This window comes from Scyliorhinus canicula, unplaced genomic scaffold, assembly GCF_902713615.1.
Source record: "Scyliorhinus canicula unplaced genomic scaffold, sScyCan1.1, whole genome shotgun sequence".
Classification (NCBI taxonomy): Eukaryota; Metazoa; Chordata; class Chondrichthyes; order Carcharhiniformes; family Scyliorhinidae; genus Scyliorhinus; species Scyliorhinus canicula.
In genome coordinates, this window is record NW_024055476.1 from 180,963 (window position 1) to 202,509 (window position 21,547).

Sequence of the window (21,547 nt, forward strand, 5' to 3'; positions counted from 1 at the left end):
AGTAAACGGAAGGTGGCTGATGGAAAGATGGCTTATGAAGATTTGATAGACGATGAAGAAATACCTGCTGAATTCATTGTTTACTTCGACTTGACTTACATAGGCATTGTGAGAGGACGTGGTGCCAGACGAAGGAGAGAAACACCTACATTCCCGACAGCTGTATGGAATGTTAATCAGCGTGTTCTACAAGATCTACTGAGAACAAATAATGCTGCTGAGGGGTTTCATTCTGCGATGAAGCGTTCGGCGGGTGGAGCTCATTTGAATATCTGGAGGTTAATCAAAACTCTGAAGGAAGAGGAAGGGCAAAAAGGCTCAAATTCTTCGGGGAGATCAGTCAACTTCATGTACGCGATATAAGAAAATAACTGAACGCCTCAAAAGATTGGTCGTTGAATATGATCCTCCAGCGAAAATTGATTTCTTGAGGAATGTTGCTTACAATTTACATCAATTTTAAGTAATTTCGGGAATTCATCCTTAGTAAACTTTTAGATCTTTTTAACTGCATGTTTAGATTTTTTAACTTTTTAACTGCATTTTTCAGCTTGCATTTTACTTGCATTTTATCAATTACTTGCATTTTAGCAATTAAATTCACTTGCTGTATTGTACTTGCATTCTATCAATTAAATGGTTTTATACGGAGTTAATTTGTAATTGGATAATTGGACGAAGTGACGTTGGACCAAAAGACGGGCGGACAAAAAGACGTTGGACCAAAAGACGTGGACGAAGTGTCGTTGGACGAAGTGACGTCGGACGAAAAGACGCGACATGAGGTTCGATACCCCGCTGGGTCACTGTCTGTGCAGAGTCTGCTGGTTTTCCCCATGTCTGCTTAGGTTTCCTCCGGGTACTCCGGTTTCCTCCCACAGTCCAAAGGCGGATTGACCATTCTATGTTGCCCTTAGTCAATAAAAACGTTAGGAGGGATTATTAGGCTACGGGACAGGGTAGACGTGAGGGTTTAAGTGGGTCGGTGCAGACTCGATGGCCAAAATAGTCTCCTTCTGCACTGTATGTTCTATGTATTGTGAACAGCTGGGGGTCCCAGCACTGAAACCTGCGGTAAATAACCTGTGAGTTCATTGTTTCTTTCTCCCTGCTGGGTTCAGCAGTTTCCTTTTCGATTCGCGGCTTTGAGGAGATGGCCATACAATCAGCTGCCAAATGCACTTTCTCCTCTCTTTCTTGGTGACGTTCAGCAAAATAGTTTCAGGCTTTGCTCTTCAGTTTTCACTGTTGGAGAAGTGGTGTACGATGGATTAACTAATACCCCTCCCCTCCCTCTGTTGGGGAAGTGGGGTACAGTGGATTAATTTATGCCCTCCCACGCTCTTTTTTGGGGAATGGGGATACAGTGGATTAACTAATGCCCCTCCACTCTCTGTATTGGTGAAGTGTGCGTATGGTAGATTAACAAATGCCCTTCCCTATCTCGTTGTTGGGGAGTGGCGGTCGAGTAGATTAACAAATTTCCCTCCGGTTCTCTTAGTTGGGGAAGTATAGTGGATTAACTATTGCCCCTCCGCCTCTCTTTGTTGTGGTGTGCGGGTACTATAGATTAAGTAATGCCTATCCCCCTTTCTTTGTAGGGGATATGGCGGATCACTGGCTTCTCTAATGCCCCTCCCCCTCTCTATACTGGGGGAGTGCGGGTCCAGTAGATTAGCAAACGCCCTCCCCCTCAATTTGTTGGGGAATTAACTACATTAAATACAGTGAATGAACTAGTGCCCCTCCTCGAGCTCTGTTGAGGAAGTTGTGGCACAGTGGTTTAAGCATTTACCCTCCAATTTCTTTGTTGTGGAAGCGGAGATACAGTGCAAAGCTAATGGCCTTCACCGATATATTTTGTGGAAATGGAATTACAGTGGGTTAACTAAAGTCCCTCATCCTCCCTTTGTTGGGGTACAGTGGGGGTAAGTGGATTCACTAATATCCCTCGCTTCTCTATGTTGGGAAAGTGGGGTTACAGTGGATTAACTAATGCTAATCCCCAGCTCATTGCTGGTGACGTGGGGTAAAGCACAACTAAAAATGCCCCTCCCACGCACTTCTGGGGAAGTGGGCTACATTTGGTTAAATAATCCCCTTCCCCAATCTTTTTTGGGGAAGGGGGCACAATGGATTGTCTAGTTATCCTGCCCGTCTCTTTGTCGGGGTAATGGCGGGTCAATGGGTTAACTAATGGCCCTCCCCAGCTCTTTGTTGGGGAAGCGCGGGTACAGTGGATTAGCTAATGTTCCTCCTCCCTGTATTTGTTGGGTGAATGGGGGGGACCGTCGATTAACTAATGCCCAACATCTTTCTTGGGGAAATGTGGTTACAATGCATAAAGTAATACCCCTCCCCATCTCTTTGTTGGGGAAGCGCGGGTACAGTGGATGGAAGTGAGGTTAGTGCATTAACTATTGCCCCTCCCCTTCTATTTGTGAGGCAAGCGGGTTACTACGGATTAGGTAATGTCCCTCCCCCTCTCTTTGTTGGAAAAGTGGGGAGCAGTGCATTAACAATTCCCCTTTCCCCTCTCTTTGACGGTGGATTGCTGGTCCATGTTTCTGTTTGATCCTCAATTCAATTCCAGTGGGTGTGATGCAACAATTTGAAACTGCCATCAATTATAAAGAGATAGACAATGAGAGTAGGAGGAATACGGAAATCTAAATGTGATGTGTTTATCTGAAATGGGATTTTTTAAAAAAATAAGCTTAGAACACCCAACTTTTTTCCCAATTAAGGGGCAATTTAGCTTGGCAAATCCATCTATCTTGTAAACGTTGGAGTTGTGGGGGCGAAACCCACGCAGACACGGAGAGAATGTGAAAACTCCACATGGACAGAGTCGGGATTTCAAACCTGGTCTTCATCATTGCAGGCAGCAGTGCTAACCACTGCACCACTACGCCACCGTGCCACTCGCGCCTAAAATGGGAACTTGTCCGATTTCCCATCAATAAATATACTTTGCGCAATCCTGTTATGAATTAGTTTGACTCTGTCTGTCCACCAGGTGATTTCTATTTTTTTCATGTACCCACTTGTTTATGTTCCAATCTACCGGCTCGTATATCTTTGGGCTGTGGGGGTGAGACCCACACAGATACGGGGAGAATGAGCAACTCGACATAATAGTAACCCGAGGTGGGATAGAACAGGCTCCTCGGGACCGTGAGGCAGCAGTTCTAAACATTACGCCACTGTGTCATTCCCTGCACTGAACATGGGTCCGAGATCTGTACAAATCTGAGTCTAATTGAAGATGTCTGACACCAGGAAAGCGGATGCACTATTAATAAAACGCTGTGTCGTTCAATCACATTTGGAGGGGGATCAAAAAATCTTTATTCTTTCTATTGTAGTTCGAAATATAACCAATAGTTTCTCATTTACATTAATTAACGGTGTCAATTAGAGCCAAGGGAAACGCTTAAAAAACTCAGTTTACCGCTGGATTTATTAACCGTTCTGCTGATGATCTTCAAGGGGATGGCTTCATGTCCCACCACACAGGAGTAAGAAGCGCCGCTGGCCCACTCCTCCGCTGCAATGGATAACAGGCTGTACATGAAGAAGGAGCTATTGCCGTTCTCCGCCATCACCTCGGTGTTCTTGTAGTTCCCGGGATTCACCGGCATGTCATTGACGGTCCACTTGACGAAGATCTCTCGGGGGGAGAAACCTCTCACTAAGCAGCTGAGGGAGACGAATCTCTGAGCGGAGACGTCTTCAGCCGGGGGCAGGAGGACAGAGACGGACGGTTCCCGCGGGTTGGGATCTGCAGAAAATGTACAATAAATGTTAATAAAATGGGGAATTCCGGAGACAATGGAACCGCGGGTCAGATGTGGGAGAAATGTGTTTTGTGTTGGATTTTAAAGGTTTCCATTTCCCACTTTGGGATCTGTCCGGTTTCCCAGCTCGGAGCAGAGGTGGACACAATCCTTTTCCCTGAGAATTTACGGACTGGAACAGAAAGTTTCAGAAAGTGTATGGCATGGAAACAGGCCATTCGGACCCACTGTCCTGTGCTGGTGTATCAGCACACACCGGAACCCCCGCCCGCCCCTACGCCACCCACCCCCCCCCCCCCCCACCCCCTCACCCCCCCCCCCCCCCCCCCCGCCATCGCCGCCACCACATTACTCCCAGAGGATTGTAAAACTGCCAATGGAACACCCTGATTGATTCCAAAAGGGAGTCAAGAGCATGTAACTGTAGGCCACTGACATTAACATCTGTCAGTGGCAATCCCTTAGTGTCCATTATAACGATGTAATAGCACAGCATTTAGAAATACACAATATCATCAAATGGAGTCAGCACGGTTTCCTGACACAAAATTGGCAGAGTTGCTGATAGTGCCGAGGATGGTTTAGCACAGAGGGCTAGACAACTGGTTTATAATGCCCATCAATGCCACCGGAACGTGTTCAATTTATTACCGGCCTCTCTGAACAGCCGCCGGAATGTGGCGACTAAGGGCTTTTCACAGTAACTTCAGTGAAGCCTACTGGCTATTATTATTATGAAGGGGAAATCATTCTCAACAAATTGATTGCAATTAATTGAGGTGATAACAAGCAGCCTAGAGAAAGCGGAGCCAGTAGATATAATATACATTAATTTCGAAACAGCGTTTGATAAGTTAATGTACTATTGCCACGTTTGCAGGGGGTAGGTTTTCAGGACTGGAGGTAATCGATGAAGTATACGGATTGCCTAAGAGAAATGGGTTCAGATACCTGCAGGTAAGGTGGTGGTGGTGGCGGTGGGGCGGGGGGGGGGGGGGGGGGCAGGGGCGGGGGGGGGAGGGTTCCGGTGGGAGGAGCGAGGTGTGGTCCTTCCCAGAGCTGCCACCTCCGGTGTTGCACGATAAGCTGCTGACTGAGGATAATATTGGAGAGGGGAGTGTCCAACATGTATGAAGAGCTGATAGACATAGAGGCCGTTCTGGAGGAGACGATCAAGCGCAAATGGTAGGAGGGGTTGGTGAGGGGGTGCGGTCCGGGGCATGGAAGGTACCTTCAGGAGGGTGAACGCATCCTCGTCGTGTGCATGTTGAGCCTCATCCAATTTAAGGTGGTGCACAACCCCCACATGAGGGTCACGAGGATGAGCCGTTTTTTTGCTGCGGTGGACGAAGAATGAGTGGCCCACCTTGGCATGTGTCTCCCTGATAGCCCGGGGACGGATTTTGCTCAGCTGGCGATTCTGACCGCTGCCATAGATGGGGATGTGGTTGAGCAAGCTGGCAGATTTCCTGCATTTGGAGAAGATAAAGTTCGCCTTACGTGAAGCGGAACAGGGGTTCACCCGGTGTGGAAGGCATTTATTATTTCTTCATGGTGAATTAAAGTTTCAGCCGGAGGAGAGTTAGGGGTTGTTCTCGTTGTGCGGGGGTGGGGGTGGGAGCAAAAATTGGAGGGGCGGGTAGATTGGTGGGATGGGTGTTAGGGAATATGGTAGATCTGGGGTGTTTATTGTACCTGGGGGGAGTTTTTCCATCTTTTAATTTCTTACAATTAAGGGCCAGTATAGCGTGGTCAACCCACCTACCCTGCAACCTTGGGGTTGTGGGGGTGAAACTCACGCAGACGCAGGGAGAATGCGCAAAATCCACACGGACAGTGACCCGGGTCCAGGATCAAATCCAGATCCTCTACACCATGAGAAAGCCGTGCTAACCACTGCGCCACCATGTCACCCTTGGAGTTGTTTCTATCATAATGTTATTGTGATGTTTTCTATGATTTTTATATTTGTATGCAAAACGCCCTTTACTGAAAATATTTTTTTAAATAAGGAAAGCAAGTGGCGAGAATGACACAGGTAATCTACACAGGGATAGTCAGATTAAGTGATTGGGGGGAAACTTACCAAAAGGAACATGATGTAGGAAAATGTGAGATTATACCTCCTTCGATAGGAGGAATAAAGGAGCTGAATGTTATTTAGATGGAGAAAGGCAGCAGAAAACTGTACCGAAGAAGGATTTGTCATCCTCCTGCAGCCATCGCAAAAAGCTAGCATGCAAGTTGTTGGGTAACAGGGAAGGCGCATTGAATGTTGAGCTTTATTTTGAAGGGAATGCTATATAAAAATAGCGAAGTGTTGATAAAACTACACAGTGCACCAGCAAAATCACACCTGATGTTCTTTGAACACTTTGGGAAGGATGACATATTGGTTTTCGAAGCAGTCCAGAGAATGTTCATGATGTTGATCCCGGGTATGGATTTTCTTATGAAGAGTGGCTGAGTAGATTGGGCCTATACTCACTGGATATTAGAAAAATGAAGGCGACCTAATTGCGACATAAATCATTCTCAGACGGTTTGACAGGGTAAATGCCGAAAGGTTCCTATCCCTTGTGGAAGATTCTTGGACCTGAGGATTTAATCTTAAATGAAGGCATCGCCATTTAAGGCAGACATGAGGAGGAATTTTTTTTCTCGGTTGGCAGCGTATCTGTGGAATTCTGTGGTGAGAAAGGTGTAGGAATTGCATCGTTCAGTGTGTTCAAGGCTGAGATAGATGGATTTTGAATCAGTAAGGAAATAAAGGGATATGGGGTTAAGGCAGGAAAGTGGAATTGAGGATTGCCTGAGATCAGTCACGGACTCGCTGAATGCCAGCCAGTCTCAATGGACCCAATGGCCTTGATCTGCTCTTACATCTTCTAGTCGATGGCCTTGCTCCATCTAAACCCAATATCACCGCCTTCAATTCACTGTTCAGTCGTCTGCATATTATTTTCCACCTTATCGTCTGCCACTCCAGATTGTTTAGTTAGTGGAATTATCAATCAAAGTAGATCAGAAATACACTGAATGCGAAATATTGACCGTTGCACTGACACTAGAAATAGACACAATGGCTCACTTATTGCTTTAATCTCAACGCTCACCTATTTTCTTATGGATCGAATTACTCAAAGGAGTTGGCAGGTCCTGATGTCTCGCCACACAGTCAAACACAGCCCCACTTAGCCAGGCTTGTGTCGAGATGTTTAATTTGCTGACCACGCTCTCAGTATCTGCCCCAGGCTGGTCGGCAATCTCTGATTTCAGCGGCTTCTTCGCTTCACTCCAGGACACGTTGACTCCATAAGGAGCATTCGAAATGACGCAGGTTATGGTTACAGTCGCCTCCAGTAAGACCTGTTCTATTGGTGGTGGCAGTATTGTTACTGAGGCAATAGTGCAAAGGGAAGGATCTGTGAATGAAAACATGAAAATCAACCCACGTTTCATCTTCAGAATCAGGACAGTGGTATTCAACCTTTACTCTCTAAATGGGAATGAATCAACTTCGAAATAACAACCTCGAAAGATCGTCGATGAACAGAACTGGCTTTGTTATAGAAGACACAGAGTAATGGTGGAAGGGTTTTTTTTCTGAATGGATATCTGTAACAAGTGGTGTTCAGCAGAGATCAAAGATCTGGAGACAAATGTGGGTGGTCTGTTAACAAGTTTGCGGATGACACGAAATTGGCGGAATTGCCGATTGTTCCGAGGGTGGTCAGAGGGTATAAGTGGGATAGATAGATTGGAGACTTGGGCACAGAAATAGCAGACGGAGTTTAATCCGGACAAATGTGAGGTGATGCATTTTGGAATATCATATGTGGTTATGAATTATACCGTAAATGGCAGAACGCTTGGACCATTAACATACAAAGGGACCTTGGCATGCAGGTCCACAGTTCTCTAGTGGCAACATAGGTGGCCACGGTGATTATGAAGGCAAATGGCATGCTTCCCTTCATCAGCCAGGGCATTGAGTGCAGGAGTTGGGAAATCATGTTGCAGCTATATAAAAGTTTGGTTCGGCTGCATTTGGAGTATTGCATGCAGTTCTGGTCAAGACATTATCAGAAGAACGTGGAAGCTTTGGAGAGAGTGCAAAGAAGGTTCACCAGGATGTTGCCTGCTCTTGAAGGTGTTGGCTATGAGGAGCATTTGAAAAAAACTAGGAATGCTTTTACTGCCAAGACGGAGGCTGAGGGGACACCGGATAGAGGTCTACAAAATTATGAGAGAATTAGGCAGGTTTGCTGTCAGAGGCTTTTTTCAAGGATGGAGTGTCAATTACAAGGGGCCACAGGTTAAAGATGAGAGAGGGAAAGTTTACGGGAGATGTGCGGATAGGTTTTATCGCGCAGAGAGTGGTGGATGTCTGGTATGCACTGCCAAAGGATGTGGTGGAACCCGGCACATTAGCAACATTTAAGAACTATCTGGATGGATACATGAATAGGGAGTAAATAGAGGGATATGGACCGAGTAAGGACAGAGGGTTCTTTTTAGATAGGGCACATTGAGCGGCGCAGGCGTGGAGGACTTTGCTGTACTTTTGTTTGTTCTTTGTAAGCAGGTTGTCTGTGAAACCTATTATAGAATAGGGGCTGGTTTAGCTCACAAGGCTCACAAGGCTAAATCGCTGGCTTTTAAAGCAGACCAAGCAGGTCAGCAGCACGGTTCGATTCCCGTACCAGCCTCCCCGGACAGGCGCCGGAATGTGGCGACTAGGGGCTTTTCACAGTAACTTCATTGAAGCCTACTCGTGACAATAAGCAATTTTCATTTCCATTTCAGAATCACTACCGTGAAGAAGTGCACCAATCGGTCCATCGAGTCTGCACCGACCCTCGAAAGAGCACCCTACCAACAACCACTCTCCCGCCCTTCCCCATAACCCTATGGCCCCATGGAACCGTTAGACTCTAAGGGACAATTGTGCACGGCCAATCTACCTAACCTGCCCATCTTTGGACTGTGGGAGGAAACGGAGCACCCGGAGGAAACCCAAGCAGACTCGGGGAGAATGTAGAAACTCCTTACAGGCAGTCAGCCAAAACCAAAATCGAAACCAGGGTCGTGGCGCTAAGATGTAGCAGTGCTAATCGCTATTCTCATTGTCAAAGTCGTTCAGCCCTGGAATCCTTCTAAAAACTGCATTGCAGTATTCCCAATGCAGAATACACTGTTCCTGATCTCTGGAATGAAGTAATGAAGGCTGATTTATAAATAGGTTGGATGAACTTTCCAACACTTTCCCCCGGAGCTGTCAGCAGTAAAGCGTTCCAGACACCCGCTGCCTCTCAAATCCAAGATTCTTGGTAGTGAGGATGAGCAGAGAGATCTCTGTGTCCATGTACATAGATCCCTGAAAGTTGCCACCCAGGTTGAGAGGGTTGTTAAGAAGGCGTACGGTGTGTTAGCTTTTATTGGTAGAGGGATTGAGCTTCTGAGCCATGAGGTCACGTTGCAGTTGCAGGGGCTGTTTAGCTCACTGGGCTAATCGCTGGCTTTGAAAGCAGACCAAAGCAAGCCACAAACATGGTTCGTATTCCCATAACAGCCTCCCTGAACAGGCGCCGGAATGTGGCAACTAGGGGCTTTTCACAGTAACTTCAGTTGAAGCCTACTCGTGACAGTAAGCAATTTTCATTTTTTTCATTTCCGTTGTACATAACTCTGGTGCGGCAGCATTTGGAGTATTGTGTGCAGTTCTGGTCACCGCATTATAGTAAGGATGTGGAAACATTGGAAAGGGTGCAGAGGAGATTTACCAGGATGTTGCCTGGTATGGAGGGAAGATCTTTTGAGGGAAGATGAGGGACTTGAGGCTGTTTTCGTTAGAGAGAAGAAGGTTAAGAGGTGACTTAATTGAGGCATACAAGATGATCAGAGGATTAGATAGGGTGGACAGTGAGAGCCTTTTTCCTCGGATGGAGATGTCTAGCACGAGGGTACATAGCTTTAAATTGAGGGGAGATAGATGTAGGACAGATGTCAGAGGTAGGTTCTTTACTCAGAGAGTGGTAAGGGCGTGGAATGCCCTGCCTGCAACAGTAGTGGACTCGCCAACATTAATGGCATTTAAATGGTCATTGGATAAACATATGGATGTTAAGGCAATAGCGTAGATGAGCTTTAGAGTGGTTTCACAGGTCGGTGCAACATCGAGGTCGCTGTAATGTTCTAAGTTCTAATCCGCTGTCTCAGGATAAAGCTGATATCAAGTCCACCTCACTCACTAAAGGTCTTCAAAGTAAAGGGAAGTATTCTTTGCTGTTCTGATAAAATCTTGAATGGTGAGCAAGTCCAATGCAGCTCTTACATTAGAATGAATCACAAAGTACATGGCAGTAAATTAGAAATTGATCTGTGCTTTGCATTAACTTCAATACATTTCTGGTGTTGATTAACATCAGAGTGCAGGATGATCTATAGTTTCCCCTGTCTGTGTCTCTTACCCGACGAGGCGAGGTTGAGACTTTGGGTGACCTCTTGATGAGTGACCTGGCAGGTATAGACCGCTTTGCTGAACCATTCCCCAGCGGAGACTGTCAGCCGACTGCTCGCCGAGAAGTTCCCGTTCACTTCACAGGCGGGAGAGGTGACAATTCCTGAACCCACGGATTGTCCAGTCTTCAGCCACTTCACCGTGATTGAATTTGGCTGGAAATCGATGATTGAACAGATGATGGTTGCAAATTTCTGTCTTGTGATTTCTTCATTGGGACTCACGGTGAGGAGAACATGTGGATGGATGTCATTTCTAGGAACTTCAAGGACCATAAGTTAGACATTATTGCAGACGATGCAGAAGGGGCAGCAGGGTAGTAGGGGCAGCAGGGTAGCATGGTGGTTAGCATAAATGCTTCACAGCTCCAGGGTCCCAGGTTCGATTCCCGGCTGGGTCACTGTCTGTGTGGAGTCTGCACGTCCTCCCCCTGTGTGCGTGGGTTTCCTCCGGGTGCACCGGTTTCCTCCCACAGTCCAAAGATGTGCGGGTTAGGTGGATTGGCCATGCTAAATTGCCCGTAGTGTCCTAATAAAAGTAAGGTTAAGGGGGGTTGGGTTACGGGTATAGGATGGATACGTGGGTTTGAGTAGGGTGATCATGGCTCGGCACAACATTGAGGGCCGAAGGGCCTGTTCTGTGCTGTAATGTTCTATGTTGTAACAAATAAACTGACTTATTATTTTTTCACAGTTACTCTGCGCTAAATGTGTCATAACCAAAGTTATAAATAAATTAATCACAGCGTTTCTGTTTTCACATGTTCGACAACACTTACGCATTTCAATGCTCTTGTCTGAGCCGCTGTGTCGAACCTCACAGCTGATGTTGCTGCATCCCCCCTCTGACTCGGTGATGGTTAACTGGCTGCTCAGGGTGTAGGTTCCCTTCTTGTTTCTCACTGACGGATATTTCTTAACTCCAGTGGTGATCGGCTGCCCATCTTTCTTCCAGGTGAGGCTGGTGATTTCTGGGGAGTAGTCCATCGCCAAACAGCCGTAGGTCACGGAGCCGTCGGTGTTGTGTTGTTGACAGGAGGAGACCAGACTGTAGAGAGTGGGCGGAGACGGTGTCGCTGGGAGAGAATGGCCCATTTAATAAGTTAGACTCTATATTTGAGTTTAAGTAACCAAACATTTCAAAATGTGCCTCAAGCTATGCGTTTATGCTAACATTTCCCCATTAAAAGTTACATCGACATTTAAGCTTCTATTAGTCTCTCATTTGAGATTCATACCTCTTTGCCTCCTCACTCGGAGCTCACATCTTACTCCTGCTCTCCCACAGGATAAAAAATGGCATTTTGGTGCCATATGAATGGTGTAACGTTTATTAAAATGAAAGAGAAGCAGGAGGTTTCCCCATTATTTCAACAATGCAAATGGTGCCGTAGTCACGGAGACTGCGCTCTCCTTTTGAGAGCTGACTAGTGGTGCTTTAACCTGAGGGTCACTATACCTGAGGTGAGTGGCAAGGTTGAGAATGGGGCCCTTTATGAATAAGGTCAGCTGGTACAATAATCGAACCCGCGCTGTTGGGATCGTTCCTCATCACGAACCAGCCGTCCAGCTAACTGAGCTGTGTACGTCACAATCCAGCTAACTGGGTTGTGTGTACGTCACAATCCAGCTGACTGGGTTGTGTGTACGTCACAATCTAACTAACTGAGCTGTGTACATCACAATCCAGCTAACTGAGCTGTGTACGTCACAATCTAACTAACTGAGCTGTGGACGTCACAGTCCAGCTAACCGAGCTGTGTACATCACAATCCAGCTAACCGAGCTGTGTACGTCACAATCCAGCAAACTGAGATGTGTACGTCACAATCCACCTAACTGAGATGTGTACGTCACAATCCAGCTAACTGAGATGTGTACTTCACAATCAGCAGCACTTTGTGATAAAGAACGGTGTGAGGGAGTGAGATAGCGTCCGTCTGTAAGTCAGTATGTGTCTCTGGGAGAGAGAGTCGGCGTGGATCTGAGTCTGTCTGTATGTGTTTGCGTGGTAGGGAGAGTATGCATGTGAGAGAGTGTTTAATGGAACGTGTGTGTGGTAGGGAGTGTGAGAGCGAGATACTGTTTATGTGAGGGATGTTGTGTGAGAGAGACCATTTGTGTGAGAGTGTGTCTGAGTAAGTGTGTGAGAGAGACCGAATGTGTGTGTGATAGAGTGTGGGAGAGAGCGGGCGGATGAAAGGCAGAGATAAATTGTGTGCGTTTGTCCCTGAGAGTGTGCATGTGGGAGAGAGAGCACGTGAGAGGATGTATGTTATATGAAGAGGGCATGTGCCTAGCAGAGAGTCTGTGAGAGACGGGTAGTGTGTGTGAGAGAGAGAGAGTGAGAGAGAAAATGTGTCGGTAAAAAGGTGAATTTGTGAGAGTGTGTCTGTTTGTAAGAGAGTGTGAGTATGTGCGTCTGAGTGCTTCCTCCGTCACCATGTGAGTGTATGGGAGAACGTGATTACATGTTTGTGTTTTGAGAGAGAGTGCGTGTGAGAGACAGAAGCACAGGTGTAATTCATAGTCTGTGCGGGGGTGCGTGAGGGAGGGAATGTCTAAGAGTGAGAATGTAACTGTGATAGGATGAGTGAGTGTGTGTAAGGGAGAATATGTCAGAGTATGAGTGTGTGTGTGTGTGTGTTTGCGGGTGAGAGAGTGTAATGTGTGTGTGTGTGTCAGGATGGCTCACTCCCAGTTTCCATAGTCTCATTCACCCGCACACTCCACACATACTCGCATCCACTCTCACGGTGAGCATAATCCGTCTTGCAGAACATGAGTTGGAGAATCATTTCGGTCTTTGGCAGCTGCGGCACGGTCGTATGGTTGCTTCACAGCTCCAGGGTCCGAGGTTCGCTTCCTGGCTTGGCTCACTGCGCGGTCTGCACGTTCTCTCCGTGTCTGCGTGGGTTTCCTCCGGGTGCTCCGGTTTCCTCCCACAGTCCAAAGACATGCTATGACGTGAATTGGACATTCTGAATTTTCTCTCAGTGTACCCGAACAGGCGCCGTATTTTGGCAACCAGGGGGTTTTCACGGTAACTTCATTGCAGTTTTAATGTAAGCCTGCTTGTGACAATAATAAAGATTATCGTTATCAAAATGTCGTCCACTGACTTATTGTTAAATAAGAAATATTGTTAAAATGCGCGTAATTTCACCCAGCAATGGAACAATTTATTTCCCGATATCTGATTGGATAACTCCAGCTCGTTAGTTCGATGTTCCGCCTACTTGACCTCTGCGGGGAAAGGCTCTCATGTCAGGTCCAGGCCACGTTAAGATATAGAGTAAAATTTCCACCCCATCCCACAAAAGTTCCTGTCTCTTACTGCAAGAATGGAGACACAACATTGGTTTGATACAAAATGCAACATGGACTCCCTCCAGCGCAGAAGGAGGCATTCGGCCCATTGAGCCTGCACCGACCCCCTGAGAGATCACACTACCTAGACACAATTTCTCACCCTATCCCCGTAGCTCCACCTTGGAACAATTTAGCATGTCCAATCAATATAGCATGCATATCTTTAGATTGTAAGAGGAAAGTGCAGCACCCGGAAGAAGCCCACACAAACACTGAAAGAATGTGCAATCTCCACCCGAGGTCTGAATCGAACACGGGTCTCTAACACTGAGGCGGCAGTACTAACCCCTGTGCCACCGCACCTCCGATCTTTAACATTATCACCTAAAGGAACGTCACCACCTACACGTCAGGTCTGTGATTGAAGATTTGGAACTTGCTGCACTGAGTGAAATTCTAAAATAACTCAAGAAATTCAACACGGTCGAGGACAAAGCGTCCCGCCAAATTAGCCCCCATTCACCCTCTTAAAAAATCACTCCCCCGTCACCGACAAGCAGTGGCAACTGTGTCTATGATGTACAAGATGAACTGCAGCAACTTTCCAAGACTCCATCGAAAGCACCTTCCAAATTGCAACGTCAACCACCTACCACCGAGGCAGCACGATAGAACAAGTGGATAGCATTCTGGCTTCACAGCGCCAGGGTCACAACTGGGTTGTATTCTGGGTCACTGTCTGTGTGGAGTCTGCACGTTCTCTTCGTGGCTGCGTGGGTTTCGTCCGGATGCTCCTGTTTCCTCCCACAGTCCAAAGATGTGCAGGTTAGGTGGATTGGCCATGATAAATGGCCTTAGTGACGAAAACGTTCAAGAAGGGTTATTGGGTTCCGGGGATAGGGTGGAACTGAGAGCTAAAGTGGGTCGGTGCAGACTCGATAGGCCGAATGGCCTCCTTCTGCACTGTATGTTCTATGTTGCAGAACGACAGGAACACCAGATGCATGGGAGCACCAGCAATTGGTTGTGCCCTTCCCTGCCACACACTATCCACCCTAACTGGAAACTATACTGCCGTTCCTTCACTCTCGTTTGGTCAAAATCCTGGAACACTCTCCATCACAACACTGCGGGTGTACCTGCGCCATATGGACTGCAGTTATTCAAGAATTATTCAAGTCATCACTTTCTCAATGGGCAATTAAGCAGAGACAACAAATGTTAGTCATACCACAGACTCTACAGTTCCTGAATAAGATGATCATTAATATTCAGACTAATTGCCCCCTTTCCACTGCCCCAGTAAATAGGTCAAGGACTGGTGCAGCACTGAATAAAATAGAATAAAGCTCCATCTGCATTGCGTCGTCTAACATTCCAAAGCTAGATACATCAGTGGTTAAAATATACCCACATCTCCTCCAGTCTGTATTGAGTTTCTTCTTCTATCAATTTAGAGTACCCAATTCTTCCTGTTTTCATGAAGGGGCAGTTTAGCGTCGCCAAACCAACTACTCTGAACAGCTTTGGGTTGTGGGGGTGAGGCACGCGCAGACATGGGGAGAATATGCAACGTTCACACAGACAGTGACCCAGGGCTCGGATCGAATGCGGGTCCTCAGCCCTGGGAGGCGGCAGTGCTAAACACTGCACCACCATTCCACCCTTGTCTGGTGTTGCTGAGTTGTTCATTATGACTGTCACAATCTGGGGTAAGGATCTCAGTTCACAGGCGGCTTAACTAACATAAAGTCAAATTTTCGCAATCCTCACAGATACACGTTTTTGAAGAAATAAATCAAAGCACAGTCCCTGAAATACGAGACGATGAATTATTCACACTGCTTTATTCTAATTGATAAGTGGTCAACTTTAGACAACAACAATAACCTCTTTGAAATTAAACTGATATTTATTAAAAACTCCCTTTGCCTTGTAACTAATTCTGTCTGTCCGAACTGTGCAACATTTATATTGGCTGAAAACAATCACATCAAATATTCTGTTCCAATTAAGGGGCACTTTAACGTGTCCAATTCCCCTATCCTGCACAATTTTGGAGCCGTGGATCTCCACCTAGACACAGGGTGCACGTGCAACTCCAAAGCGGAGCGACTCAGGGCGGAGATCGAATCGAGATTCACGGTGCTGTGAGGCAGCAATGCTGCCCACTGCACCACCATACCATCCTGTTCATATTGACGATAACAGATTGCATTCAGTTTAACGTCATTGATAAAGATTCGGAGATATGAAAGAAACAAACAAAAGAGTAACCCGATTACCCGATTGACCTAATTTCTTAAGTAAATGTAACCACAAAATAATCGAGACAAAGCACATCATCGGCCTGAGCATAGAAATGTATTGTTTTCTAAATTCATTTTGGATACAATAAAAATTTCTCTAAAAGCTGAACTGTAGCATTTATGTTTGATTTGTTCGAACTGTCATTGCATTGCACGTTGTTTTTAATTGCCAGTTAGCCTTGTTGGATGATTTGCACTCTATAATAAAAAAATGAAAAATTTATATAATTCAAAGCGAGATCTTGCCTGGAACTTTGCTTATAAATTGCGTTTAATTAAATGTCAAGCAATGCTAAACAATAAACCTCAAATAACCGGATGGAAACATTCAGACCAGGATATTTTAAATTAAATCTAATAACATTTAACATTTTACTTTTTGGTAATAATCGTCCTGTTTGAACCTGCAAAAATGTGAAATATGAATATTTCTGAACTCATTGAATTCCATCTATTCACAGAGTCTAATTCGCACGATAAATCGATAAGCGTCTCGCTCTTTATATATACATAAATATATCTTACTTTCAGCTCGGATACATAAAGTATGTATATCGATCTATATATATATAATGTGTGTGTATGTGTGTATTTCTGACAATAATTTTGACAATCCCGACAACTGAATTATTAAAACTGCTGCTCAATGAAAGGAGATCCAAAATTAATCTGTGTAAAACACAGTTAAAATTGTTCATTCAGATCCTCTCCAAAACTGAAACATAATAAGCAAATGGAGCAGATATTTTGTTGTTTAATTTAATATTCAATATAAATAAGCTTGAGAATCAGATATGATCTTTTCTTTATTCTGTCATTTGTTTTTACTATAATTCTATACTGTGTACAGCACAGTTATATCAGACTGGCTGTTGTTAATTATTGCAAAGCTCATATTCGCATTTTCTGATTAAATTAATCTGTTTGAATTTCAAGCTGTTACTTGTCAATCTCCAGCCCTGTGCAGTCTGAACATTCCTACAATTTAAATAGAATCATTAGAAAAATGTCTTCACTGTCAGTGACTTCCAGATCACAGAAAACTGTTTATGATTAGATTAGCGACAATTATCTCACTATCCATCTACAAATGACATTGAAGGAATCATGAATCACAGTGAACAATATGGAATCATATTGTTGTGGCTGCACAGAAAGAATATAATAACCGGATACATAAATTGCCAAACTGAAATATAAAATTCCTATTTAAGTAACTGCAAACGTAATCAGGGATCTAAAAATTAATCCAAAATCTCTTGTGCAACTGAACACCTGTGTAGAATCAGTATGTTATTGTTAAAATAGTTCCGGGCACAATTAGATTATATTTTCAGGCTAGAAAATGTTCCAGTCATGCAAATAGTGTGCAGCGCGCAGCAGAATTGTAAAAGGCGATTGCTGATTAATTATATTAATATGAAAACATCTTTGGATAATATGGGGTTATATTACCACATAATAATAACTACTCTCCAATTTGAACAATTGTTAAATAAGAAGTATGAGCTTGCAGTAAATTGTTATGTTCTGAATGACGCAATCTTTTGGTTTAATCATCATAGAATTTACAGTGCAAAAGGAGGCCATTCGGCCCATCGAGTCTGCACCGGCTCCTGGAAAGAGCACCCTACCCAAGGTTAATACCTCCACCCTATCCCCATAACCCAGAAACCCCACCCAACACTAAGGGCAATTTATCATGTCCATAAGGTTTCCCATGGCAGGTTGATGGAAAAAGTGAAGTCGTATGGGGTTCAGGATGTACTAGCTAGATGGACAAAGAACTCGCTGGGCACCAGGAGACAGAGAGTAGTGATGGAAGGGAGTGTCTCAAAATGGAGAAGGGTGACTAGTGGTATTCCACAGGGATCCGTGCTCGGACCACTGATGTTTGTGATCTACATAAATGACCTGGAGGAAGGTATAGGTGGTCTGATTAGCAAGTTTTCAGATGATACTAATATTGGTGGAGTTGCAGATAGCGAGGAGGACTGTCAGAGAATACAACAAAATATAGATAGATTGGAGAGTTGGGCAGAGAAATGGCAGATGGAGTTCATCCAGGCAAATGCGAGGTGATGCATTTTGGAAGATCAAATTCAAGAGCGGACTATATGATCAATGGAAGGGTCTTGGGGAAAATTGATGTGCAGAGAGATCTGGGAGTTCAGGTCCATTGTACCCTGAAGGTGGCAACGCAGGTTGATAGAGTGGTCAAGAAGGCATACAGCATGCTTGCCTTCATCGGACGGGGTATTGAGTACAAGAGTTAGCAGGTCATGTTACAGTTGTATAGGACTTTGGTTCGGCCACGTTTGGAATACTGCGTGCAGTTCTGGTCGCCACATTACCAGAAGGATGTGGATGCCTTGGAAAGGGTGCAGAGGAGGTTCACCAGGATGTTGCCTGGTATGGAGGGTGCTAGCTATGAAGAAAGGTTGAGTAGATTAGGATTGTTTTCGTTGGAAAGATGGAGGTTGAGGGGGGACCTGATTGAGGTCTACAAAATTATGAGAGGTATGGACAGGGTGGATAGCAACAAGCTTTTCCCAAGAGTGGGGGTGTCAGTTACAAGGGGTCACGATTTCAAGGTGAGAGGGGGAAAGTTTAAGGGAGATGTGCGTGGAAAGTTTTTTACGCAGAGGGTGGTGGGTGCCTGGAACACTTTACCAGCGGAGGTGGTAGGGGCGGGTACGATAGCATCATTTAAGAAGCATCTAGACAGTTATATGAATGGGCGGGAACAGAGGGAAGTAGACCTTGGAAAATAGGAGACAGGTTTAGATAAAGGATCTGGATCGGCGCAGGCTGGGAGGGCCGAAGGGCCTGTACCTGTGCTGTAATTTTCTTTGTTCTTTGTTCTAATCCACGTAACCTGCACATCTTTGGACTTGCAGAGGAAACTGGAGCACCCGGAGGAAACCCACGCACACACGGGGAGGATGTGCAGACTCCGCACAGTCAGTGACCCAAACCGGAATCGAATCTGGGACCCTGGAGCTGTGAAGCGATTGTGCTATCCACAATGCTACCGTGTAATCATCAGTTAATAAAATACTAATATACCTTTATTCCATTCTGAATTTCCAACGCCTGCTTGTTTTCTACCTGTAATCGTGTTTCAAGCAGATTTAAACACGTAGACCGTTGGCATTTAACCACAAATCATGTAACCGCTTAATATCACTGAGCATAAACAATGCAGAAACTCCAAACCTCTTCACAAATTGTACTTAATCAAAGTCACCCAGACACACATTATCCTCAGCAGTTAAACATCAAACTCATCATCGAGGAGTTGAACCCCGTTTCATGGAGAAGCAGGTCAATTCTACATTGAACAGAATAAAACTTAACATTTCAAAAACATCTCAACATCGAGTCCAGCTCGCCACCAAATGTATCAATTTTCAAACTAAATAAAAATCTGTAATAACAGCAATATAATTGTGAGGAGCTGCAATGTGTCCAAAACAAATATTGAAAGTTTACCGCGTTTTATTCATATTGGACCATATTTTAAACATATTTAAACACTTAATATTTGCAGTAGCTGTAACCATCAATCTCACCTAGACGAAACATTGCAGAAGCCACAGGCTGCGATTGCAGTAATAATTTATGTTCAGAAAGAACGCCTTGAACCCTGCCTTAGTTTAATGTCCAAACTGCTCTAAAATCCTGCTTGTTTTCTGCCGACAATCATGCATCAAGCAACTTCAAACATTCCATTCAAAAACATGGAACTGCTCAATGTCACCGAGTTTGAACAATGCAGAAACAATGCAGAAACGGCAAACCGTTTCAAACATCTTATTTATTCAAAGTCACCCAGATACAATCTATTCGTCAGAAAACCACCAAATCACATCACCAAAGGCCTGGGACTCGTTTCATGGAGAAGCAGCTCAATTCAAAACACTTCCAACAAAATCAAACATAACGTTTTAAGAAATTATCAATCCAGAAGCCACCAAATCCACCTGTCATCAAATGAATGAATAATTAAACAGAAACTTAGAAGAATATCATCAGCATTGTGAATACGCAGAACATGTTCAATAAAGTAACACATAAACCTCAGCATATTTTGTTGGGTTCGATTTCTAACACTTGTGCAGGAGGTGGTAAAACTTGCAGCCACCAGATGTCACCGAGATTAAACATTGCAGAAACGCTGCGTTGGGTATTTAAAATAACCCGGCCACACAGTATCCTCAGCAAATAAACACTAAATCACAGCAACCGGGGGCAGCACGGTGGCGCAGTGGTCAGCCCTGTTGCCTCACAGTGCAGAGGTCCTAGGTTCGATCCCGGCTCTGGGTGATCGTCCGCGTGGAGCTTGCACATTCTCCCCATGTTTGCGTGGGTTTCACCCCCAGAACCCAAAGATGTGCACATAGGTGGATTGGTCATACTGAATTGCCCCTTAATTGGAAATAAATGAATTGGATACTCTAAAACATTTTTTAAAAAATCATAACAACCATGGACTGAATCCCTGAGCAGCGACTTTTGTCAAGAGGCAGAGTAATTCTATAACCTTTTTCATCAGAATCGCATGAAACATTGCGACAAAATCCCAATACAGAATCACCAAACCCACGATTCAGTGAACGAATTAATTGTTTTTTTAAATTTAGAGTACCCAATTGTTTTTCCAAACAAGCAGCATTTTACTATGGCCAATCCATTTAGCCTGCACATCGTTTGGTTGTGGGGCTGAGACCCACGCAGACACGGCGAGAATGTGTAAACTCTTGCGTGGGTTTCGCCCCCACAACACAACCATATGCACACTGGGTGGATTGGCCACGCTAACTTGCCCCTTAATTGGAAAAAATGAATTGGGTACTCTAAATTTACTTTTAAAAAAGAGAATGTGTAAACTCCACACAGACAGTGACCTGGGCCGGGTTTCAATCTCGGACCTCTGCGCCCTGAGATATCAGCTAACAACTGCGCAACCGTGTTGCCCAGAATAAATTGTGAACATACAAAAAAGTATAAAACTACGACTGAAATAAAACAGTTGGAAATAATTGACTGGTGCTGACCTGCAGGCACCGTCACCATGGTTCCCTGTCCCCAGTAGTCCATCCCACCCACTATGTCCACTGTACAATAATAGATGGCGGTATCTTCGGCCTTCAGGTTCGTCATGGCCAAAGATAAGATATTGTTCGAAGTGTCTGTGGAAGCAGTGAATCGATCTTGAATTCCTGCGGCGTAGCCATTGCTGGAAGAAGTGTCGTACCAAAGCAGCCACTCCAGCCCCTGTCCGGGAACCTGTCGGATCCAATGCATGGTGTCGCTGCCAAGGCTGAAGCCGCTGGTTTTACAGGTCAGTGTCAGGGAGCCTCCGGGACGCCCGGTCTCTGCCTCTGGCTGAGTCAACACAACATCCGACTGGACACCTGTAAAAATATATCAAAAAGCCCGAGGATTAATGCTGGTGAAATGATTGGTGACTCTGGAACATTCCATAGAGACTAACACTGAGACAGTAACAGTGAGAGACTTGGACAATAAAAACTACTCACGGGATAAGAAAGTCAGCAACAAACTGAGAGAAATGGCCCACCTCATCCTTCTGGTCAT

General features: G+C 45.1%; 1 gene segment (V, D, J or C); it reads right to left on the minus strand.

Moving 5' to 3' along the window:
• Window positions 1-3,346: 3,346 nt before the first annotated feature.
• LOC119959896 lies at window positions 3,347-21,547 on the minus strand. The segment is given in 5 exon segments: window positions 3,347-3,784; window positions 6,917-7,225; window positions 11,102-11,398; window positions 21,004-21,363; window positions 21,490-21,547. Coding segments are annotated over 5 exon segments (1,395 nt in total).